General features: G+C 61.0%; 2 protein-coding genes and 1 non-coding gene across 5 annotated transcripts in view; 2 read left to right on the plus strand and 1 right to left on the minus strand.

Moving 5' to 3' along the window:
- The window catches only part of SREBF2 (sterol regulatory element binding transcription factor 2), a 51,446-nt gene extending 43,610 nt beyond the window's left edge, over positions 1-7,836 (plus strand). For all 3 annotated transcript variants that reach the window (XM_008144564.3, XM_054719581.1, XM_054719582.1), the window contains 5 exons: positions 2,792-2,924; positions 3,482-3,650; positions 4,696-4,881; positions 6,288-6,399; positions 6,840-7,836. In XM_008144564.3, coding sequence (XP_008142786.2) covers positions 2,792-2,924; positions 3,482-3,650; positions 4,696-4,881; positions 6,288-6,399; positions 6,840-7,060 — 821 coding nt within the window. In that variant the 3' untranslated portion in view covers positions 7,061-7,836. The remainder of the gene's footprint in view (positions 1-2,791; positions 2,925-3,481; positions 3,651-4,695; positions 4,882-6,287; positions 6,400-6,839) is intronic.
- MIR33 (microRNA mir-33) lies at positions 3,923-4,003 on the plus strand. Its single transcript, NR_128993.2, has one exon. It is a non-coding gene; the product is annotated as a microRNA mir-33 (primary transcript).
- A 3,237-nt stretch (positions 7,837-11,073) lies between the features above and the next one.
- Positions 11,074-15,781, minus strand: SHISA8 (shisa family member 8). The gene is made up of 4 exons (XM_054718566.1): positions 15,261-15,781; positions 12,587-12,720; positions 11,705-11,851; positions 11,074-11,484 (listed from the first exon to the last, which is right to left on the minus strand). The coding sequence occupies exons 1-4, from the start codon at positions 15,779-15,781 to the stop codon at positions 11,102-11,104; spliced, it is 1,185 nt and encodes a 394-aa protein (XP_054574541.1). The 3' UTR covers positions 11,074-11,101.
- Between the last annotated feature and the right edge of the window lie 8,242 nt (positions 15,782-24,023).

A 24,023-nucleotide genomic window follows, 5' to 3' on the forward strand; every position in this document is an offset into this window, starting at 1 on the left:
GCCCCAGGGGCTGGTGGGGACTCACCTTTCCGACACCTAGTCCCCCACCTCACCCCAGGCTGCCCTTGGGTCTGACACTCTCTGATGAAGAGACCTTTTTGTACTGCTCCAGCTCCCCATGGCCTTGGGTGACACAGGGCAATCGCTGGCTGAATTGGCACCAGGACATTCTTTGTTTCTGTCTCTAAAATGCCAGCAGGATGATGGCACATCAGCTGCCACCTCACGGGCTTCTGAGGCTGCTGGAAGAAAGGGGGTGTCATGCTGCCTTGTAGTCACTCTCCCTAGGGAAGGAAGGATCCCAGGAAACTGGCTGCCCTGTGGCAACCACTGACCTTGTGGCCTGTCTTTATTTCAGAGTTCAGAACACGCTCTTAGCCCCTTATTTTACATGTCTATTCCACTGGCATCTTGAAATCACTGGTATCATCAATTTGCAGCTGAGAAAACTAAGCCTCAGAGGAAACGACTTAAAAGGTTCTAACATGTGCCCAGCCAGTGTTGCTCAGTGGTTGAGAGTCAACCTATGAACCAGGAGGTCACGGTTCGATTCCCAGTCAGAGCACATGCCTGGGTTGGGGGCTTGATCCCCAGTAGGGGGCATGCAGGAGGCAGCCAATCAATGATTCTCATCATTGATGTTTCTATCTCTCTCCCTCTCCCTTCCTCTCTGAAATTAATAAAAATATATTTATATATTTTGTAAAAGGCTCTAACATGCGCCTGTTCCGACAGGAACTTTGGAAACACCATTTGTCAAGGCCGGACATCCAGGTGTTTCCAGCTCTTCATAAATAACGCCACGTCTTTGTTAAACTTTTTTTCTCAATTTTAGGCCAATTTCTTTGTGATAAATTGCCTAAATGGGATTGTCAGATTAATAGGAGTGAACATTTTTAAGGCTCTTGATACTAATAGCCAAAGGTGCTGGTGATGCTTCCACCAGAATGTGTGAGGGCAGCCCTGGCTGGTGCGGCTCAGTGGGCTGAGCGTCATCCCATGCCTGGGTTGTGGGCTCGAGTCCCAGTAGGGGGCGTGCAGGAGGTAGCCGATCGGTGTTTCTATCCCTCTCTCTCCATCTCCCTTCCTCTCTCTCTCAAATCAATAAAAACATATTTTAAAAAATAAGAAATGTGAGAGTGCAACAGAGGCCCCTGGCCCATCACTGGAAAGTGAAGATAGCATGTGCCAGCCCTGGCTGGAGTTGCTCAGTGGTTAGAGGTCGGCCAGAGCTCCAAGGGGTTTCCTGGTCAAGGGCAGGTATCTGGGTTGCAGGTTCGATCCCCAGCCCCAGTCAGGGCACAAGTGGGAGGAAACCAATTGATGTGTCTCTCTTGCATTGATGTTTCTCTCTCTCTTTCTCCCTTCCACTCTCTCTAAAATTCAATAGGGAAAATATCCTTGGGTGAGAATTAACAAAACAACAACAAAAAAATGGCCTGCAAGTCCCCGGCATGGCCTGCAGTCAGCGGCGACACCTGGCCGGGTGCTGGGTTCCCGCATGGGGTGGGTCCTACAGGCGGGATGATAGGCTTGGCCGACCTGCTGTGAGGAGGGCATCGGTCCAGACCTCCTTCTCATGGAAGGAAGAGGGAAATGTACTGAATCATTCTCAGAAGTGGAAATATCACTGGTTTGGAAGGTTTTGTATTTGTTTGTTTAACGCAGAACTTCTTTGATTAAGTACAGAAATGTACAGGTTGGTCAGTCTTCACATTTTCAATCACGTATATACTTTGTGATTTCAATTGAAGCTCTTAATGATCTGCATGTTTGGCCTTTTCTTTTTCTTTTGTGAGCTCATTTTAATGTGGGGTCATTGAACTTTCTAGAATGCCCCTCGCAACTTCCCCCAAATCTTAGAAATATTATGAGGAGGGTGTGTGTGTGTGTGCTTGTGTCCAGAGGGGCGCACAGAGAAAGTGGGTGCCCCCTTCAGGTTGCTCTTTCCTTTTACTTCTTCAGAGCAGTCCTGTGGTGTGGACAGGACTGGTGGTGTTACCATTTTGTATTGAAAATACCTAAAGCCTAGCCCTGACCGGTTTGGCTCAGTGGATAGAGCGTCGGCCTGCGGACTGAAGGGTCCCAGGTTCGATTCCGGTCAAGGGCATGTACCTGGGTTGCGGACACATCCCCAGTGGGAGGTGTGCAGGAGGCAGCTGATGGATGTTTCTCTCTCATTGGTGTTTCTAACTCTCTATCCCTCTCCCTTCCTCTCTGTAAAAAATCAATAAAATATATATATTTAAAAAAAAATACCTAAAGCCTAAAAAAGCTATATAATTTATTTTGGGGGGAATAAAGAAACTTTAGACTATTCAGTTATTTTTAACCACAATGATAAATCTCTGTGATGTGTATGTGGTGTGGGTGGGGGACACTGAAATTTCTTAGACTGGCAGGCTCAGTAAATCTGTTTGTAAATTTTAATTTACCATAGACCGGCCAAAAGAAAGAAAGAAAATTATGATAAAGTCATGAACAGAGAAAACAGGAAACAATGAAAAGTTTTTAAAATCACGATCTAGCTTCTAAGGATATGATGACTAGCTTTTCATTTGTTTCATTCGTGTATTAAAAATGTCTTGGTTGTATAAAAAAATATTTTGAGTCTGTAGGCTTCTCATTTTGCTGTTGCAGATTGGTGTTTAATATATGGATTAAAAACATAGTCTGTACTTAAAAAAACAAAAGAATGGCACACGCCCCGTGGGGACTAGTGCCTCCAGCAAGCTGAGTATCACAGGTCTCTGTGGGCGAGGGAGGGACATCTGACACCGTCCTCCCTCAGGGCCGGACGTCGTCTGTCGGTGGTGGACATCTGCAATCACTATGGTCATCGGCTGGCTCCAGGGAGACGACGCGGCTGTACGTGCTCATTTTACCGAAGTGGAGCGTGTCCCCAAGGCCCTGGAAGTGACCGAGTGAGTAAGCCTGTGACCACTTACTTCCCCAGGCTCGCTGTCTGGGTCAGCGGGCGGGAGTAGGGCTGGGTTGCCATCAGGGTGAAGGGTCAGGCAGTCTGGGGACCAAATGACAGATGGAGCGCTAGTGAGAGGGAGGATGAGGCTGCTTCTCTATCTGGAACCTTCTCTCTAGAGATCCACCCAGTTCACTCGGACTCTGCTCGAGTGTCACCGTTCCAGAGAGCCGTCCTTGACCGCTCTTCATCAATGCCATCTCCTTCCTCTGTGCGCCTTCCTTCCTGGCCCGTGCAGCACCCCCATTGTGCTTACGTGTTACTTCCCGTGCTTATTGTCCGGCTCCCTCACTGGAAGCGGCGTGCTGGAAGGAGGGGCTGTCGGTGCAGAGCCACCCCCACTCAGGGCTGGCACTTCAGATCGAGCTGGGGACCTGGAATCTCTGTGGCAGCATTTGAGTCGACAGACCTACATGTCATGGCAGTTTGGGGTGCGGTGGTCACCTGTTCAGGCTCCCCCTCACGCTCCGACCTTCCTCTCCCCTCCCTCTCCCTGCCCAGGAGCCCCCTGGTGAAGGCCGTCCTCCACGCCTGCAGAGCCATGCACGCCTCACTCCCCGGGAAGGCAGACGCGCAGCAGACTTCCCTCTGCCACTGTGAGAGGGCCAGCGGGCACCTGTGGAGCAGCCTCAATGTCAGTGGGGCCACCTGCGACCCCGCCCTCAATCACGTGAGTGGCTCCTCTGGAGGTGCCCCGCTGTGGTGGAGCTGTTCGAGAGCCAGAGACTAGGCAAGCAGCCTCCGGCCCCAAAACATAGCTTGTTGGCCCAGGTGGGCTCCCTGTTTAGTCCTGGGGGCAGGACTCTCTGAGTCCCAGGTCCTACTGGCCAGGACTCTGCATTTACTCCAGGCAGCTTGCACAACCCCCATGTCCCTGCAGGCCAGCGTGGGAGTGGGCCCCCACCCCTCACTTGCACACAGCACAGCCGCATCCTCCTCGCGGGCAGCTGTGGTGCATTGTAGTTGCATTGCATGTTCTGGTGGTACCCATGCAATGTTTCCACAGTGCATCACAGAGGCCTGTCCAGCCCTCGAGAGACTTCCCACCTGGCCTTGTTCGAGGACAGGGCCATCCCCGCAGGGCCATTGTGGGAGCGGGGAGGGAGGCGTGCACACAGCTGGAAGTGCAGCATCGTGGGAGGAGCGTGGTGTCGCTCCAGAGAGGGAGGGACGGGGTATGTCCTGGAGGGTCAGACTCTGAGTCCCTCGTTGGAGTTTGGTCCGCGGCAAGCAGGCTGACACTTCTGGCCAGAGGTTGCCAGTGGCCCAGGACATTGGGTGAACCCAGGACAGCATGCCAGCCCTACGGCACAGGCATTGTGCAGAATGGGCCCGAGACCAAAGGCCTGTGGGGGCCACACCTCATTTGTGCCTGCATCTGCTGGTCGTCAGGAGAGAACCAGTCTCAGCTGAGTTTGGGGAATGAGAGGCTGCCAGCACCCTTGGGGCTGTTTCTGGGTGGCAGCTCTGGGTGGGAGAACAGGCCCAGAGGAGGGAGACCCCATCCAGCCTCTCAGCTCAGAATCAGTCCCAGGCGACTGCGCCGCCCAAAGGTGCTCCCCGCGCTGACCTCTTAGCGGTGCCAGGTTTTGTTTGAGGGGGTGGCCTTGTCCTGGAGCTGCCGGGGTTGGGCTGGGAAGGACCTGGTAAGTGCTGGGACCTCTACCCCAGCAATAGACCCGTCACCTGTCTCCTCCCCGTGGCCCTCCCCACAGGTGGTCCAGCTGCTGATCTCTGACCTGCTCCTGTCGCTGCGGACAGCACTCTGGCAGAAGCAGGCAGGAGCCAGCCAGGCCCTGGGGGAGACCTACCACGCGTCTGGTGCTGAGCTGGCTGGCTTCCAGCGGGACCTGGGCAGCCTGCGCAGGCTGGCACACAGTTTCTGCCCCGCCTACCGCAAGGTGAGCCCAGCTACCTGGTGGGGGAGGGCAGATTGGGGTCCCCAGGGCCCAGCACAGCACCAGCGTAGGGTCAAGGAGTTGGTCCTTGGGGGTCACCCAGCTGCCTGTCAAGCACTGGCTTGGGTGCCGTGTCCTTTTGTTCAGCTCCTGAGGGTTGAGTACCTGCTGTGTGGCTGGTCCTGGCGTGTGGTGGTGAGCAGGCCACACAGGCCACAGACAGGCTGGGGTGGGAGGGCCCCAGCCCCATCTGGAGTGGGAAGCACACGAGGGGCTCCTGTGGTCTTCCAGCTGGCGACAGTGGCAGTCTCCTCAGAACTGCAGTTCCTCCTCCTCCTGAGCCACTGGGCGCTGGGTTCTGCTGCCTAAAGCTCCGCGTAGCATCCCCTTGCGATGGCCCCGGGTCTGACCTGTCTCGGTTGTAGGCCTGGGCTTCCTGAACTTACATCCTGAACTTGAAAAGTTTTATTTGTACTGCTGGTAGAGTAATGCCATCTACGTATTTTTGCCTGGATTATTTTCAAAAAGTTCAGGTGAGGAGGCCAGAGTATTGGTGAGGGGAAGGGCTCTGAGGGAGGCTGCCCTCGCCCAAGGGTGCTGAGGGGCCTCCCACAGTTACACTGTGGCCACCGTGCAGCGAGCCAGGACACACAGCAGGCAACCATAGTCGTCAGAGAGCCACCCCTCTAGAAACAGTGAGTGTGCCCCAAGGTTCGGCGGCCCTCTGGCCTGCTCAGGGCACGGCTGGCCTGAGCCCCCCCTTACAGTACCATTGCCATCCACACTGGGACCCTCCTGTGGCTCCCCACTGCCTCTGGGCGACACTCAGGACCCCCACACACTGAGATAGTGAGGCACAAAAGAGTTTAAGAAATCAGAGACCTAGGCCTGGTCCTGCACCCCCAGCTCATGACTCACATTTACAGAGGAGTTGCAGACTTTCACCTGGAACCTTCTGGATGTAAAACAGGACCCTGGACCTCCCTGGTACCAGCCCAGCTGTACCCCCTAGACCCTTCCTGTCCCTGCCTCCCCTGTCCTGTTTTCAAGCTGGAGGCAGCCTCCACGGATTTGAGGCTTCACCCAGTTACTTGTCTTCCAAGCCCAGAGGCAAGATGGCGCTGTCTTGGTCCCTGGTAGCCTTTGCCTCTCTCTCCCTCGTCTCGCTCTTGCCCTCGCCCGCTGGCCTGTGCCGTGTTCCTTGTTCCTGCCACTCCTCCAGGTCTCCGGCTTGTATTGGGTCAGAGGGAGGACTACAGAGGTTGCTCTCCAGGGCTGAGCAGGGCAAGGTAGTGTGGAGAGAAGGGGTGTCATCAGGTGGCAGATGAGACGCGGCAGGGAATGGCACCTGTACCTGCTGGGGCACAGACTGGAGAGGACCCAGGCTTCACTGTCCCTGCCCTCCCTAGGTGTTCCTACATGAGGCCACCGTGCGTCTGATGGCAGGAGCCAGCCCCACCCGCACCCACCAGCTGCTGGAGCACAGCCTGCGGCGGCGCACTGCGCAGAGCACAAAGCACGGTGAGTCCAGCGCCCCAGCCGGGAGGCCTGGCGTGGGCCCTGCCTGAGCAGGGAGGCGCTCACCCAGCACTGACCTCAGCAGTGTCCTCGGAGGTGGTGTGCGGAGGAGAGGAGCCCAAAGCCTGACTTGGTGGGGTTGCTTGGGAGGGTTCCTAAAGGCATGTGGGGGTCAGGGGGACTGGGATGTCCCAGTGCAGAAGCCGGAGTGGCAGCATGGGCCCTGGAGCCAGACTCACGGCTCCTTCTCGGGGCCAATGATAATAGCCGAGGGATGCCAGCCAAGTCCACCTCCTCTCGCCTGTCAGCTAGGGAGAGCTCTGGGACCGCCTCCCTGGGCGGTGTGAGGACTGAGGCAGTGAGTCCACACCAGGCCCCGAGTGGCACCTGCATCTGAGTGGGCTCTCAGCGAGCAGCTCCACCATCTCTCCCTCTTTTCACAGGAGAGGTGGACGCCTGGCCCGGCCAGCGAGAGCGGGCCACTGCCATCCTGCTGGCCTGCCGCCACCTTCCCCTCTCCTTCCTCTCCTCCCCGGGCCAGCGGGCGGTGCTGCTGGCTGAGGCAGCCCGCACCCTGGAGAAGGTGGGTGACCGGCGCTCCTCCAACGACTGCCAGCAGATGATCGTCAAGCTGGGAGGTGGCACCGCCATCGCTGCCTCCTGACCACTGGGCCCTGCCCACCTTGGCCCACTGCCTCCCTGTCTCTCAGTCTTCCTCTTTCTCCTCTCTATCTCTGTCTCTCCTTTCTCCTCCCCCCCACATCTCTCTCTCTCAGTCTCTCTCTCCCTCCTCTCTTTGGGGGCTGGGGGATGAGCCTTGTCTTCTGAGGTGTCACCTGCCAAGGCTGTTGGACCACCTCAGGCCAGTGGACCCCGAGCAAAGGCCCGTATAGCTGATGTGGGTAGATGCAGATGGTCCAGGGCTCAGTGGCCCTGAGAGGAAGGACGGCGGGGCAGGGATTGGGGGGACCCTGACTTGAAAGCAGCAGGGGGAGCTCCAGGCTGCCCAGCCCTTCTGCAGCCCTCCCAGGATTCTTTCTCTGGACGTCTCTCCCCCTTCCCTGCTTCCTTGTTTTTTATCAGGCTTTCCCTCTGGGGGACACGGGTGTCTGGGCACCAGAGCACTTCACCCTTGGCACTGTGCCCAGCATGCACTCTCCCCTTTTTTATACGAATGTTTTTATATCAGTGTGCTTGGGTTTGCCGTGATTCAGGACTAAGTTGCTGTGGCATCTTTATTTCTCTCCCCGGGTCTGCGTTCCCTCCCCTGTGCCTGACAAAGCCAGTTCATTGTTTTCTCTTTATTACACAGGACAGCCAGGGGGGAGGGGAGCCCAGCCCTGGGGAGGCGGTAGGGAAGCAGGGGGCAAGCCTGGGGATGGATGAAATAATGTCGGCATTATTTTTTAATTTTTTAAAAATAAATGGTATCTTATTTAATTGTCATGTTCCTTCCCACTTCCCCACCCTCTGGGATTTCGGCCCAAGCTCAGGGTAGGCCCAGGGACTGGAGAGATGAAGCCACCCGTTGGGACTGGGGATGGGTCTTCAGTGTGGGTTCTCAGCTCCCTCCCACCCAGCCGCTCCCTCCATGGTCTGTTTTTATCCCTAATTCCTCACCTGAAAATAAGCCAGGGTGTAGGGACCAGCCCTCAGTGACAAGCCCCTTTTGGGGACGGCCACCAGGAACGAGGCCCCTGCCTTGAAGGGGGTCCTGGGAGGAAAAGTGGTCCCACTTTTCTGGATTCCCTGGCTTGGTGCCTCCTCTGAGGTGGTTTCTCCGGGGCCTGAGGACTGCTCGGTACCCCAGAGCCTGCTGGGACGCTGAGAGGGCTGTCCTGCCTCCCCCCCTGTGCTTGTCATCCCCTCAGGCTGGTTGGGGCAGAGAGTGGGCAGGGGCCCAGCACAGGTTGAGGCATGCACACAGTGGGGGCTCCCCTGATATAAGTGCAGGTCAGAGCAGGTCAGCCTGGACCTTGCCCACTTCCTTTCTCTTGCCCCCTCCCTCCCACTGTAACGTATGGCCCCTGGCCGCGGGGTGAGCCAGCCCTGTGTCACGTGTATATACTGTGCCTTTTCTCATTGTTTAGGGGAGGGAGGGAGTGGGTTTTCACTGAAAGGGGGGATACACCTATGGCAGCCTTGATGTGGAATCGTTCACCATGTCCTGGATGCAGGTTATTCAATAAACACCGATTGGTACCACCCAGCGTGAGGTGTGTGAGGGTCTGCAGTGTGACCGCTGTGGTGACTAGCCAGGTGGCTGCATGGCTTGGCCTCCAGTGGGCCAGGGACTGAGGACGCCCCCTCCCTTTGTGCTGAGAGCTTCCTTCCCCCACCCATGCACCTGGCCCTCCTTCCAGTGCTGGCTGCCTGGCACACACTCCACGGCTGGGACAGGGCCTGCTCATTGCGTCCAGGACAGAGCTGGCTGGTTGGCTGACAGCAGCAGTTCTTGGGGGTTTGGGGTGCTAGGCTCTGTGTTCAACCCTCTCAGATCCATCTCTCCCTCATTGGGTGGCTGCCCCAGTTTTCCATCCTCCTTAGGGGCAGTGAGACGGAGGAGACTCGGGCCCACAAGTCACATCCAAGTCCAGCTCCTCTAATTCCCAGCTGGGTCCCCTTGGGAGGCCTCAGCCTCTACTTCCATGTATGCAGAATGGCATGACAGTCCCTGCCTTTGGCTACAGTTCCCATAGGTTTGTCAGCTGGTTGGAAGGTGCCAGTTTGTGGTAGGTGCCTTGTGAGGCTGGTGAGGGGCCAGACCACAAGGAGTGATGGGGCAGGAGAGCTGAGCCCATTGGAGATGGAGTGCTGTGTGGTAATGAGCCTGGGGCCTGAAGTTCATGGTCTCCCATCCTGGCTGAGAAATGGGCCCAGGCCCCTCAGCTCTCTCAGCCACTGCCTTCTCTGAAGCAGTCACAGCAGGCCACACTGTCCCAAAGGTAGGAGCAGCCAGGAGAGGCCCCGCTGCAGCTGGTCCGTCCACAGTTCTTAAAGCAGCTTTCCCTCTGGCGGTCGTGCCCATGGCCGCACCCTGGCCCCTGGGGTGGAGGTCCAGGGTCCTTGGGACCTCGAAAGAGAGGGAGAGGCCATCTCCCACAGCACAGCACCGCCAGGGCCTGTCACCAGGTGGTGATCGTGGGTGGCCGATGTGCCCAGGAACCTGATCCTTTTTTGTGATTCTGGGCTGGCTACATGACTCAGAACCCACCCCACCCCCACTCTGGGTTGAGGATGTGAAGCTGTCTCCCCGACACCATTGGGGCCCTCCCAGCAGGCAGGACACGGGCTCTAGGTTCTGCTCTGCCCCTGGGGCTTCTGGGCCTTGGTTTCCTCAACAGCCTTTAAACGGAGGTGGACATCCTGCAGGTGAAGAGCTGGCTCTGGGGCCTCAGGGCAGCCCAGCCGGTGGGAGGAAGGTCTGAGACGGCCTGTGCCCTGGGGCCCTCTCTACCAACACACATGCTCATAGCCTTCCCTCCCACTGCCCACTGCCTGCCATGCCACCATCGGGGTCACAGTGGCAGAGACTATGGAGGAGCCGGACACTGGAGTCAGCTGGGGGACCTTGGCAAGCTACTTAGGTCTCAAAACCTGTTTCCTTATTTGTAAAGCCATATACCCATGGAGCTTCTGTGAGATCTAAATGAAAGAAACAGCAACAAATGGTGGCCATTTTTATTAAAACGGTATTCCATGCCTAGGGTACACAGAGGGCAAAGGCCCAACTGGGTGGCTTTGTTGAGGTCACACAAGAGGCACAGCCCAACCCTCGGCCTCCCCGATAGTACCTGTCACAGAAAGTCGATGCACACAGGCTGCTGGCCCTGCCCTGGGCCACAGCCAGGTACTGGAGCCTGCCTGGCAGGAAAGGGGAGAGCTGGCAGTGCCAAGCTTGTGTGGTGTGAGCACCCCTGTGGGGGCACTGCCAAGGCTCAGGGTGTAGCATCACCATCCCCTTTCCCTCCAGAGCAGCTACTGGGCAGGGACTCTGCCACCCTGAGCACCAGCTGTCCACCGGGCCCCCTGCCCACACCCATTAGGGGGGTGGCTCTGGGCCAAGCTGACCAAGTGGCCAGCGGGCCAGGGGCCGGCCCAGCGCCAGCCTATGTCAATGAAGATCAGCCTGGCTCGGCCAACTCGAGCTGTAAAGTGGGTGATCCGTTGGAGGGGCCAGACCACAGTAAGGGACGTGGACCCTCCAGCCCTCTCACCTGTGCAGGAGCCTCAAGATGGCTAGGGCCTAACTGCCTCTCCCATGGGTCCACGGGTGTTGACATTCAGCCCTTACCACCCCCTCCAGCCACTTCTCCCGGCTCCTAGAACATGCCCCCCCGCCCCCCCCCCCAGCTCTGGGGAACAGTCCTCTGCTCTTGCATATGCTGTGCCCTCTGCCTGCACTGCCGTCTGTCCAGTCTGACCAGTACCTGCCATCAGCCCCTCTCAGAGCCATGCTGGGCCTCCTTTATTCTCAGGGATGGGAGCCACAGAAAAGGGTTTATTTACATGAGGAACCCGGGCCCTAGGACCCCCAGGACAGGCCCCTTCTTAGCCCCGCAGGCTCCAAGGCCCCTAGTCCAGTCTGGGCAGGCGGAAGGGCTGGACTTAGGTGGAGGGCGCCCCTAGCCCCCGTGACCCCCCCACGAGGCTGATGGCGGATCCTTGGTAGAGGGAATGCTCGGAAGAACCAGCAGCCCCGTCTTCATACGGTGACCTCTGCTTTGCTGTTGGTGCTCAGGTGTCCTCGAACCGCGCAACTGTACAGGCCAGGGGGCTGCGGGTGGAAGGCCTTGGGCAGCTTCTCCATGCGCCGGGGGTGGCCCGACCGCCGCGGGGCAGGGGCGGCCTGAGCCACCAGGTGGCCGCGGGGGGCGGGCCGAGCCGGGCGGCCGGTGGTCCAGGCCTTGCAGGGGCCCGTCGGGGCCGGGGCGGGGCCGGCGTGCGGCGCGTAGCCGGGCGGGGCCCAGGGGCAGGCGTCGAGCAGCGCGGACAAGTCCTCCGGGGGCCGCGGGGCCCGCGCAGGGAGGGTCGGCGGGGCGGGGGCGGGCGCCGGGCGGTGCGGGTAGAAGTCCTGCGGGGCGGCCTCTGTAGGGACAGAGCGGGAGGCGGGGCGGGGTTGGCCGCGGGGCGGGGCCGGGAGAGACGGGCTGAGGCGCGGGGTCTGACGCCGCAGGGGCCGCAGCCCGTCTGCGGAGTCAGGGCCTGGGGGGCGCCACACGGGGGCTGGCTGGCGCGCTGACCCGCGGGGCTGGGATCTTTGCAACCCGCTGGGCCCGGCGCCCCGCGCCCAAACTCGGCCACTCACCTGAGGCCTGGAACGCGGCTGCCTTGAGGGTGGCGAACTTGGCGTAGTCCGGCTGCAGCGTCAGGCTGCCGCTGCCCTGCGGCCGCGGGCCGCGCGGGGGGCCCGGGGTCGCCGACCCCAGGGGCACGTGGTTGTGGCGTTTCTTGTCTAGAGCGGGAAGGGGCAGATGAGACTCAGCCCGCCGACCGGGGGACACACTACCCGCACCACCGCCCCCCGCAGCCTCTCCCCAGCAGCAGCCCAGTTGGATGGCTATTTGGGCGAGACGCAGTGGAACCTGTCTTCGTGGCAGAATCTCCAGCGCCCGTAAGAGGGTCTGGCTCATAGTAACACGCATAGCAGCCAGTCCTGAGTGGGTGCTAACCTAATGGGTGACCCGCGGCATGTTCAGCTTGAGCCAGGCAGAGCCCCCAGACCTGCTCCTGGTGCCTGGTGGCGATGGAGGGGGTGTCTGAGGATTAGAACCCACAGAGGGGGGAGCAGGGGGGGGGGTAAGGGGTGCAGTCAAGCCTGACTCTACACTAAGAGGCCAAGAGGGAAGCTTCAGCCTGGCGGGAAAGGCCCTGGCCAGGCAGACCCCGGTGCTGAGCCTGGAACCACAGCTGAGCCAGGGATCCCGGAATCAATCGGGAACCTTCCTCACAGAGTCCTGAGGCTGAGGCTGCAGGACCCTTCGGGGGGTTTCTTGCCACCAAGGAGAGCTGACCAGTTTGGCCAGCCCCCACTTACACACCTGCAGAGGCTGGCAGCTCATTTCCATTGGGAAGCAGTCTGCTCAGAGCCTCTTCCTCCGGGCACACCCTTCCCTGGCTCCCAGGCCCATGTCAGACAAGGGAGGCCTGTGCTGTCCATCAACCAATGCCCGCCCACCAGCCTCCGCACCTGCGCTGTCGTGGGCGGAGCCTCGGGGGAGGCCATCACCCATCTGCACTTGGACACAGCTGCCCAGCGGTGGGCCCAGCGGTGGGGGCAGTGGCTCCTGGGGGCCTGGCTGCTTCAGAAGTTCCGTCAGTGTCCTGTGGGGACAGGGTGAGGAGAAGCTTGAGGGGAGCACAGGCCTCCCAGCCTCCGGCTTCCGGTCAGCCAGGCCCTGCCCGGTCAGAGGCCAGCTCCCGCCACCCCGGCCTCACCGTGCGCTCTGGGCAGCTCTCTCAACCTCCCTGGGCCTCCCCTCTCCCTGTGACTGGCCTCACACACCCAGTTTCCGCTGCCAGCACGACCTGTGGCCCCAACAGGGCCGCCTCCCAGAGCAGTCAGGACACTCACATGGGGCCTTGTAGAACCAGGGCCACCTTCTTGTCCAAGCCCTCCCTGCCCCCCTCCTGGAGTCCACTCTCCAAACCCTCTGAAATGAGCCTCCTGTCCCAACACAAGTTCGGCGAGCTATCAGTCTCCTGGACCTTGCTCCCCGGCGGCTGCTGCTGGCAATACCCTTTCCTCATCTCCTCCCATAAAACTACCCATTCTCCAAACCTGCCCAGGGGCCTCTGCCAGGAAGCCTAACGCCGGCTGCCTGACTCCCCTCCTGCGGCTTCTGCTGGGTCCGGGGACAGAGCCGCCAGCACCGGCATGGAGGACAGACAGAAGGGGAGGGGAGTCCGGTGCCCCTGTGGCTGCCCAGCATCAAAGGCTCTGTGACCTTGAGCAGTGGCCTCCCTGGGTACCAGGGCATCCAGCCCCACCCGCTGTGACAGCATCTCACTTAGCCTTCCCAGCAGACAGCCAGACCAGCCTTCAGCCCAGCTGCTCCAGCGCCCAGAACCCATGATTTTCCCCCAGCTCCGTCTGACCCTCCTTCTGGGGTCGGGGCCTCAAGGGCCTGGTTCATGAAGAAGCGCACAGGGTGGGACACCCGGGCAGGGCGGCTTGGCTGCAGCATGGCGGGTCTGAAAGCCTAGTGCCCACCTGAGCCGACCTCCATGCCCCGCCCACGCCTCGGCTGCCCGCCCCTGTGCTCTCATCTCTCCACAAACACCCCTCAGCCAGCTCTCCGGACACCGGACACCGGAGCGGTTCCTGGGCCTTTGGGCCTTCGCACAGCCTTCTCTAAGGACACACTCCAGCTCCCTCCACGCCCTCCGCGAAGCCTCTCCTGACCAACATCGTCTCCACAGGCAGAATGAAGGGTGAGGCTTGGGGAGGGGGGCACGGACTCACAACACACCCACCCAGGAGCTCAAGTTGGGTTCCAGGTCTCCCCCGAGGAGAAAGGGAGTCAGGGCACATGGGGCCTGCAGCTCCAAGAGGAAAGGACTCCCCGGCCACAGCGCACGTTACGGGGGACAGAGGGGGGCAGCTCCTCCTGAAGTTCCACCGGACCTGCTTCCCCGATGGAGGAGGTCCAAGGTGAACACGTCAGGAGGCTGCCCCGGCCACCCCATCTCCACCATCGCAGCCCTCCGTTCCTGCTGCCCACTCTGGTCAGGGACACGTTCCATCTCTCCCCTCACCCAGCACGAGGGACTCCCAGCTCCGGAGGCCCAGGCCCTTCCCCGGCAGCACCCAGGCCCCCGGCTGAGAGCCCCACATGACACAGGAGCACAGACACGGCGGCCAGGGTCCCAGCCAGCCCTGCAGCCATCTGGGAGGCGTGGGCTCCATGGTCTGGAGACGGGGTACAGTGGAGTGCCTGAGGCCTCGGAGAGAGAAGCACCCACAGCGGGCCCACCCAGGCAGAGGGGCCTCTCTCTATCGTCACCTCTAAATACCAGCCTGCCACCTGCAGTGTCAGCAGCCCACGTGCCACGGAGACAGGCCCTGAGTGAGTGAGGAGGGCCAAGGACCCGGACAAGAGGGTGGCTGGGGGCGTGTGGGTGTGGGGATGGTGCGGGCTCCAGGGTCAGAACCCCCGAGTCCCTGATGAGGACGGGACCCTGGGTCCTGTACATCCCACTTGACACAGAGCTCAGGACTCAGCCTGCACTTGTCTAGGCCTCCCACGCGGCCATCCCTTCTGCACCAGGGGACCCTCGCTTGCCTGTGGGTATTGAGTGGGGTGAGTTGGCGGGGGAGGGGGGGCTTCTGAAGCCCCAGGGAAAGGTCAGGCCTGAGTCACAGTTACTTTATGGGAGGCAGGGAAGGAGGTGGAAGGAGGGAGGAAACGTGAGGGGAGAAGCTGGAGGGCGAGGGCCAAGGGAGGTACAGACAGTCCTCCCCCTCCATTCCCTGGGGGCCCAAGACTCCCAACACATCAGCCACGCCCCCACTCCTCGCTAATGGGGCTCGGACCCCAGACCTCCTCCCCTGGGCGCGGACATTGTGCCCTCTGTCGGGCGACCAGCCTTCCCCGCCCACGCGGGGGAGGTGGCCCAGCCCCCAGCTCCGCCGGAAGGTCAAGGGGAGCCGGCGGTGTCAGCTGCCTCCCTCCGTGAAGTGGGGGGTGGAGGAAGACAGACCGTGGAGACAGAGACAGAGACAGAGACAGAGACAGAGACAGAGACAGAGACAGGGAGGGAGATCCCGGAGGAAGAGGACCAGAGAGTTTGTGGGGGGGGCGCCCACCGGGCAGGCAGGGCCGTCCGGGCGGGAGGCGCGGGGGCCGGCGGTGCGCGCTCACCTGGTCACCGTGCGCCGCGCGCGCGGGCTGTGCGCCCTCTCCAGGCCCAGGCGCACCCCGATGCCCGTCAGCACCAGCAACGCAGCGACGCCGCACACCGCGTAGACGGCCGTGTGGCTGCGCTCGCGGCCCGGGTCCCGGTGCGCGGCGGTGTCGCGGGCCCGCGCGGGCGGCCGGCCGGTCTGCACCCAGGCCGGCGTGTCGTAGTTGGAGCAGCGGCTCTGGTCCAGGCGCCGCGGCCCGTCGTGGCAGCAGAAGCGGTAGCCGCACGTGCCGCAGCAGAAGTTGTAGGCGCCGGAGCTGCAGTTGAAGGGCGGGTCCCACTGGCCCATCACGTCGTAGTAGCCGCGGCAGCGGTCGCCGCGGGCAGGGGCCGCCGTGCCGGGGGCCGCGGGCTCCGGAGCCTCGGGGGCCCCCGCGCGGCCCGACGGCGGCCGCGCCAGCAGCAGCCACAGCCCGAGCGCCAGCCGGAGCCCCGGGCCGTGGCCCCCGCGCGGCCCCCGCACCCCGGCCCGCTCCATCGGGCCGCACCTCCGGCTACAACGCCCCTCGCATGGCGCGCGCCGCGGCCCGCAGGGATGGCGGGGGCCGGCCGCCGGGCGCTGCTCCCAGCGGCGCCTCCTCGACCGTCAGGCGCCTCCGAGAAGCCCAGACCCGGGGGCTCCACCTGCTCTCCCGGCCGGTGAGCGTCCTCCGCCCGGGCTCACCTCGGACCCGAGCCGGTCAGTCCGCGCCCCGGGACGTCCCGGGCGGGAGGCGGGTCCTCACCTGCGCGCGGTCCGCGCCCCTGCCCGGAAGCGGCTGTGCGGTTCGGCCTAGCGGGGGCGGCGGGCCGCCTGGCAGAGCCGCCTTCCCGCCGCCCGCTCCGCTGCCCGCGCTCTGGCTGCGGCTCCGGCTCGGGCTCCCGGGCTCGGCGGGCGGGGGAGGAGGGAGCGCGGGAAGGAGGGCGGGAAGGAGCGAGCAGATCCGGGGAGGAGCGCGGCGCCGCCAGGGCGGGAGGGGGCGCGGGGCCCGCACGGCCGGGACGCCCCCCGGGACCCCCCCTAAATCGTTCCTCGTACCTGGGCGCTCCCGGGACTCGGGGCTGTCGCTGCGGACACGGGCCCGCGACTCCCAGGTGAGGGGACCGAGCCGCCGCGGGAGTGCGGTCACCGCCGCCCCCGCCCCTCCGCCCCGTTCTCGTCCCTCCGTCAGTTCAGACCGAGACCGAGAGGGGAGCCCGGAGGACGGTCCTTTCGCCGCTCGGCGTCTCCATCTTCCCGCCCGTCAAGTGGGAAGGAAACCCCCGCAGGACCAAACAGCGTGAACCTGGGGGCTCGCGCCCCGGTCCCAGAATCTCCTGGACGCCGGGTTGGGGTCCTGGGGTGTCCCCGCACCTACGGCGCGCTGGCCTTGGCCTTGCCGGAGCCACCCTGTGTGTAAGGGGGGCCACCCTGAGCCAGCCCCTGCCATCGAGGAAGGGGGCGAGGCCATTGGCGGACCCTCTGCCCTGCCCCCTGCAGGCCCGCAGGCCCTTTCACAAGCCCGGGGCCGGGGGGGGGGGGGGGGCGGGCCCCCCAGGTGGACAGGCGGGAGCTGGAGAACGTGACCAAGCAGCAGCTCTTTGCTTCTCTCTGCCTCTGTTTCTCATCTTAACATTAAAAAACAAAAACAAACAAAAAACACTTCGTAGGGGGCTGATTCATCATGCGCCCCCTCCAAGAGGCAGCGGTCAACGTGCCTCCCATTGTCCACCTGGGAATGCGGAGAGGGTTCAGTTCTGCCGGTGTCTCCACAAAGCGCAGGCCTCCCCCATATCCGCAGGATGAATGAATGAATGAATGAATGAATGAATGAATGAATGAAGTGACTCTAGTCTCTAGTGTCTATAACATGAAGACTTTGGGCTCATAGGGTCCGCTCCCCTGTGCATCCTCTCTTCACTCAGCGACTGGGATCAGCTTATAAAAATGGAGGAGGTGGGAGAAGAGGGAGGAGGATTTACATTTTAAGGAGGATCAAGTCCTGTTGCTGAGATGAAGGGCTGACGGACTAATTTCAGGCATTAGTGGGCTAAGACAGGAAAGGGGGTGACCTCTCTGCAACACCCCCTCCAGGTGCTTGTGCCCTGGCCAATGACAGCCTTCCCCCTCCCACACACCAACACAACACTCCTCGGATCCAGCCCTGATGACCTAATCTATTAAAAGACTGTTACAAATTTTGAGAAAAAGAAGATAAATGCGCAAAGGGATACAATGAAATCACCTTCATCCCATCACCAGGGACAACTGATGCTAAAATATGCCACACCTTCCATACCATCTTGTAACTGGTTTTCAGTCTGCCTTTTTTGTTGTTGTTGTTCAAATCATCTTCTGTTACCATATATTGGGCTCCCTTTACCCAGTTCACTTTCTGATGTCAAACTTCCCGTTGTTGTTCTGTTTAGAACTTTGTAGCTATATTTGCTGACGCATCCTTTTCTGCTTCCTTAGGGAGCATTCCTAGAAATAGACTCCGTGGCACAATCCCGTCTGCATCAATGCCCCCACACGCTTCTGCCAAGCTGCCCTCCAAGTCACCAGGGCTCCGACGGTGGCCGGCTCTCCACCCTCCTGCTGGGCACTAGGTTGAAAGAGGCTTGTCTCTGCCTCCTGGGACTGTGGCCTCTCCCCAGGTAGGGTGACTCTGCTGGGCCCAGACCCCTCTCCACTTGTCCAACAGAGAAGCAGATGCCAGTCCCCTCGCCCCCAAGGACTGATGTCCAACCTCCCGCTCCTCCCACATCCACGCTTCCTCCCAGCTCAGTCTGGTCCAGTGGTCAGCCAGCAACCAGAGACGCCCACATCCACCAGGTCCATGCCAGGCGCGCAGTGCTCTCTTCACATGAACACACAGCCTGGGGGTGGGGCCAAGAGGGGGCAAGGCCGAGGACAGACCACAGCTGGCTGGCTGAGCCCTGGGAGATGCCAGTTATTCCGCTGACACCCCCAGGTACCCAGCCATGTGCCGGGCAAGGGGGTGTGGACATGCAGCAGCCCAGCTTCCAGGCTGCCCTCCCTGGGCCTGGGGTCTCCCTCCCCAGCAGAGCTCTGGCCTCTTTCTCCTCTGCTCACCACCCCCCAAGCCTGTGTCACCAAAAACTGTCCATTGATCCGAGCTTAAAATAACCCCTGGCATCTGCAGGGAGCCCCACAGGGCGGGCAGGAGCGTGTCTCTGAGCCTGAGGGCACCTGCCCCACCCCCCAGCTGCAGCTTGCGTGTGCGGGTGTCTGTGTGCTCATGGATGTGAGCGAGTGTGCCTGTCCGGGGACAGTGTGACTACGGTGGCCTTCCCTGCACCAGGCACATATGTACACGTGTGCGTCAGTGTGGATGCACCTGCGAAAACATGTTCTTTCCTCGCTGTTGAGGCCTCACTCAGTGCCCAGCTGTGGCTGTGCATGGCTCGGGGAAAGCCCTGATGCCCCTCAATGTCCCCACTTTAGATGGGGGCGGCCGGTCTGCCCAGCCCTGGGCCAGGGGATTTGGGGTTCCTAGAGAGAAACCCGAGACCCAGAGAGGGGAAGTGACTGCTGTGACTGGCACAGAGCCAGGAAGGGCCAGGGTCTGGCCTGGAACCTGCAAGGGGAGCCCCAAACCTGCCTTCTGGCCAGTTCAGCAGGAACAGGGAGAGGAGCTGGAGGCCCCTGGCCCAGCCGTGTTCCTACACCCTGACAGCACGGCCACACCTGACCAAACCCTGGCCCAGGCCTGAGGCACCCCGACGCCTGCATGAGCCCCCACGGCCGGGTCTCTCCTCCTCCAAGGCCTCTCCAGCCCCTCACACTGAGAGCTCCTACTTCTCCTTCATTTTGGAGCCCCACTAACATCCATTGCAATTTCTGCTCTAATAGAGCCATTCGACCTTTCTCGGCCTCAGTGTGCTCATCAGCAAGATGGGCTGCTAGCACCTCGTGGACAGGGTACGGGAGAAGCCAGTGGGTCCACACGCAGATACAGGCAGCCTGTGGGGCCCTGACCGCTGGGCTGAGAAGCTGGCGACTGCCACCGCGGGGCCATCCCCGTCCCAAAGCCTCGCTCCCAGGCCCACTTTGCTTCCATCTCCTGGTTGGTGGAGGCGGGACGGCGGGCAGCGGCCCTGGACGCGCTGCCGGCGCAGATGGGTGCCAGGGCTGGAGGGGGGTCAGGCGGGGAGGGCGCTGCGCTCCTTTGTCTCCCCGAGAGGCAGCTGGTGACTCAGGCTCCAGCTGCCTGTGGGAGGAGGGGTGCTGGGCTCCTGAGGCCGAGAGCGAGTGGCGGATCGGATGGGGGCCCTGGGAGCTGGGGCTCAGCCTCCTCCCAATGCCCCAAGCGCCCTCTCCCAGCTCCCCGCACCCCGGGCGAGCTGCAGACCTCACAGCTAGTCCGCCTGCCTGGAGCACCCCATTAGACCCCTCAGGACCCTCCAGAGGCCCCCGTGAACGTGCAGGGCCGCAGCTGGCCGCCACCCAGACCAAGGGCGGGAGGAGGTCCAGGGAGGCCCGGGCTGGGCCACACAGCGCGTCCACCCGGACCGCCCGCCCCGCCTGCGGGTCCTGGGACACAGCCGCGAGGTCAGCTCCGAGCCCAAATCGCGGGGGAGACGTCCCGCGCCCCGCACAGGCACCTCGCCCCAACGTCCGGGCCATGCCCTGCACCCGCGCCCCTCGGCGCGTGGGACGGGAAGCCCCGTGAGCGCGGAGGTCCAGGTTTGGAGGGTCCGGTGGGCACGTTCCGGCGGCTCACGGCCCCGCCCCCTCCGCTCCGGCCCCGCCCCTTTCCTGCAAGTCCGGGGCTTGGGGTCTCAGCCCCGCCTCCCCCTTGACCCGCCCCCCAGCCGAGCCTCGAGCCCCGGCCCAGCCCTCGGGGAACCGAGGCCGCGTCCCGCGCCTAGCGGTTGGCAGCCGGGGTGCCGCTTGGATGACCGCGGAACCGCGCAGGTAACTTTCGCCGGAACCTTTCTGGATCCGTCTGGACCGCGGGGCTGGACCCCAGATCCTCTGCGGCTCCAAGGAGTGGAGATGCTCAGAGACCCTTTGGGCGCTGGGACCCCGCGGCGTCCCCGCAGCCGCCCCACCTTAGAGAGTCCGGGGGAGCGGGGGGGCGGGGGGAGCCGGGGCTGCCTGGCTCCTCCCACTCTCCGCGTGGCCCTGGGCAGCGGCTCCTGCCCCACGCGGGCCCGGGTCAGGACCAGGCGGCTGGGGCGGGGCCCGGGTCGGAGAGAAGTCAGATCTCGGCCCTCCTTCTGGCCGGAGTCGCCCCCAGCAGAGCCAATAGGAGCCCATTCCGCCCGGAGCAGTGCCTGAGGGGTCTGGGCCGCGGGAAAGCAAGGGAGACACCAAGTGGTGGCCGGAGGGGCCTCGGTTCCCTGAGGGTGGCTGTCCCCGCGGGCCTGGGGCCGAGGCTCTTACCAGCCGGTCCCAGTACCCAGGCCTGGCCGCCCGCCCCTCCAGCTTCCTCACCCTCCTCTCCCTCTCCTGCAAACCTTAGCACACAGCCCCTGGGGCAGAATCCGGCCGCAAAACTGCCTCAGGATTCAGGGCTGCCTCCTCCTCTCCAGCACTCCCTGCAGGCGGGACTCGCCACCCCCCCCCCCCCCCCCCCAAGGCTTGGGACAGCCTCTGGCCCCGTGGGATCGCCCTGTGCTGTCACTGTGCCCTGCCCTGTCTCTCCCATCAGACTGGGACCCAATGCAAGGCCTGGGCTGGCCTCCCAGCACCCCCAGAGTGGCCCAGGCACAAGCAGGCGTGTCGGGGATCCGGTGTGATCCAGGGACAGTGAGTGTGATGGGGTGGTCACTGCTGAGCCCAGAGCCCCAGACCAGCTCGGAGGAGCCCACTTCCCAGGGGGGATTGCTGAAGGGCGGGGGCTCTGGGCAGCGAGTGCCTGTGTCCGGGGAAGGAAGGAGGTGGAGGCACGCCTAGGTGGAGACCCTGCTTGCCACATGACCTCTTTAATTAAAAAAAATTTTTTTTTATTGATTTCAGAGAGGGAGAGAAACATCAATGATGAGAGAGAATCATTGGTCGGCTGCCTCCTGCACACCCCACACTGGGATCGAGCCCACAACCCGGGCATGTGGCCGGACTGGGAATCAACCGGCAATGGAACCGTGACCTCCTGGTTCAGAAGTCGATGCTCAACGGCGGAGCCACGCCTGCCGGACTAACCTCTTTCACCTGAACAGCTGGGGGCCCTCAGGCTCCATTTTGAAGACGGGGGAACAGGCCCAGAGAGATGGCACCAGCTTCCAAAGGTGAAGGCCTTGCGGAGGCAGAGGGAGGTGAGGGGCCAGGCTCCTTGTCCCGGCCTCGCCAGCTGGGCCTCCCCGCCCCCACCGGAGCCAGGCTGCAGCGCAGGAAGTGAAAGGTGCCTGCAGGAAGCCCAGGAGGAACCGAGACTTCAGCCCTTCAGCCACCCCACCCCAGACCCTCCTTCAGGAGAAACTGGCCAGACCAGGGGGGCTCAAGGGGAGGGGGATGCTTCCCTCTGTCCCCACCCCAACAAGCAGCTCTTCCAGTCTCTTTGGATCCCTCTTCCTGCAGAAGGAGACCAGCTGGAGAGAGAAATCTTTGAGGAGTGATGAAAGGAGTAGAACCGGGGTCAGTCCCTGACGTCGGCCCCTCACAGGGCACCTGTGTCCGTGGCCTTCTGGATGGGGCAGGGGCCCGGGTTCGAGCCTGGGTCTACTCTAGCTCCACCACTGCTCATTGAATCTCGGGCCGGATCCCTTGACCTCCCTGGGCCTCTCTTTTCCTATCAGCAAAACATGCCATATAATCCCCGTTTATGGACATGAATTGGTCCCGATTTGCAGAAAAGCAATTCAACCAACAGGAGCCGTTAAAAAGGTCAAGGCCTTGTCCAGCCAGTGTGGCTCAGTGGTTGAGCATCAACCAATGAACCAGGAGGTCACTGTTCAATTCCTGGTCAGGACACATGCCCAGGTTTCAGGCTCAATCCCCAGTAGGGGGCGTGCAGGAGGCAGTCAATCTATGATTCTCTCATCACTGATGTTTCTATCCCTCTCTCCCCCTTCCTCTCTCTGAAATCAATAAAAACATATTTAAAAATAAATAAATAGGAAGGTCAAGGCCTTTGGCTTCAACAACTCTTCTTCTGGGACACAGAGACTTAGGCAAAGATTTATGTACAAGAAGGTGCTACTGCGTAGCCGGTTTGGCTCAGTGGATAGAGCATAAAGGGTCCCAGGTTTGATTCCAGTCAGGGGCGCTGTGGGGGCCCTGACCAGAGTACGCCAGAGGTTCAAGGCCTGCTCGCCATACCTACGCGCACAGGCAAGGACACAGCAGTATTGCTAGGTTAAAGGCCCCTTGTGCCCTACGCATGCGCGGGGGCAATGACTCAGCAGTCGCACACCTTTATGTAACCTGCTTGTTAATGTGGCCCTGGTGGCACTAATTGGCAGGAGGACTCTTGTTTGAGCGTGTGTGTGTGTGTGTGTGTGTGTGTACAAGGTGCCACTGACAGTTGTGGCTGCTTTGTTCCTAATAAAGCATGTCCCACCTACCTATTGTCATTCGTGTGTTCTTCCAACTTCCTGCACCCAGAGGGGTCAGGACCCGGCTGAGGAACTGGTCCCCAGCAGGCTCCTACCTCATTTGCAGGTTCCATCCCTGGCCCTGGTAGGGGCGTGTGTGGGAGGCAACCAATCTATGTGTCTCTCTCACATCGATGTTTCTCTCTCTCTGCCTCTCCCTCTCCCTTCCACTCTCTAAAAAAAATTAAAAATATCCTCGGGTGAGGATTAACAAAACAGAAAGAAGGAGCTGCTGCCTCAGTTACAATAGACAGTAGTCTCCCCTTATCTGTGGGAGAATGGGACCAAGACCCCCAGTGGATGCCTGAAACCAATGATAGTACTGAACCCCACATATACCGTGTTTTCTCCTATACATACATTCCTATAATAAACTTTAATTTATAAATTAGGCACAGGAAGAGATTAGCACAATAGCCAATAACAGAACAATGATAACCACGCACTGTAATTACAGTTATGTGACGGTGGCCACTCTTCTTAGGGGGTCTTTGTGGTCTGTGTGGGCTCAGTGCTTTCTGGCACAATCCATTGCCATCGGCCAGAACCTGTTTTCTGTTCAAGCCTTTCACTCACAACTGTAATGTCTTTTCCATCCTAATTCAGCACTTACCACTCCCTGTGGCTGCAGCTTTTGCAGTCCGAGGTGCAACAGCAAAACGAACACGAATTTCTTTTGCCTCCTTCACGATGTCATGGGTAGAAGATTTGTTCTCGCTGTAGATCTTCGCAACTTTCGCCCAGTTTCTCTCTTTCCAAAGGAAGGAGAGAGCTTGAAACTTTTCACGTAAAGGAAGCACTTTATGGCTTCTGTCTGGCTTCTATGAATTGCCGGCACCACCACTCCGGTGTTTTGGGGCCATTCGTAAGTAGAATAAGGGGGACTCGAACACCAGCACTGCAAGGCCGAGGTGGCGAAGTGACCCAAAGGCCGGAGTGTGGACGGCGTGGAGACCGGCCGAAGGGACGATTCCCGTCCCGGGCAGGTCGGAGCTGGGCGGCGCGAGAGTTCATCACGCCACTCACAACAGCGCGCAATTTAACACTCACAAATTGTTTCGTTTTGGAATCCTCCGTTTAATATTCTTGGGCCCTCGGTAACCAAAAAGTGAAACTGCGGATCAGGGGGAGCCACTGTAAAAACTGAAATGAACCAAATGCTCCAGTGGCCAGCTTTTCAACATTGTAAGGTTTTCATC

This window comes from Eptesicus fuscus, chromosome 7 (genome assembly GCF_027574615.1).
Source record: "Eptesicus fuscus isolate TK198812 chromosome 7, DD_ASM_mEF_20220401, whole genome shotgun sequence".
NCBI classification, from domain to species: Eukaryota; Metazoa; Chordata; class Mammalia; order Chiroptera; family Vespertilionidae; genus Eptesicus; species Eptesicus fuscus.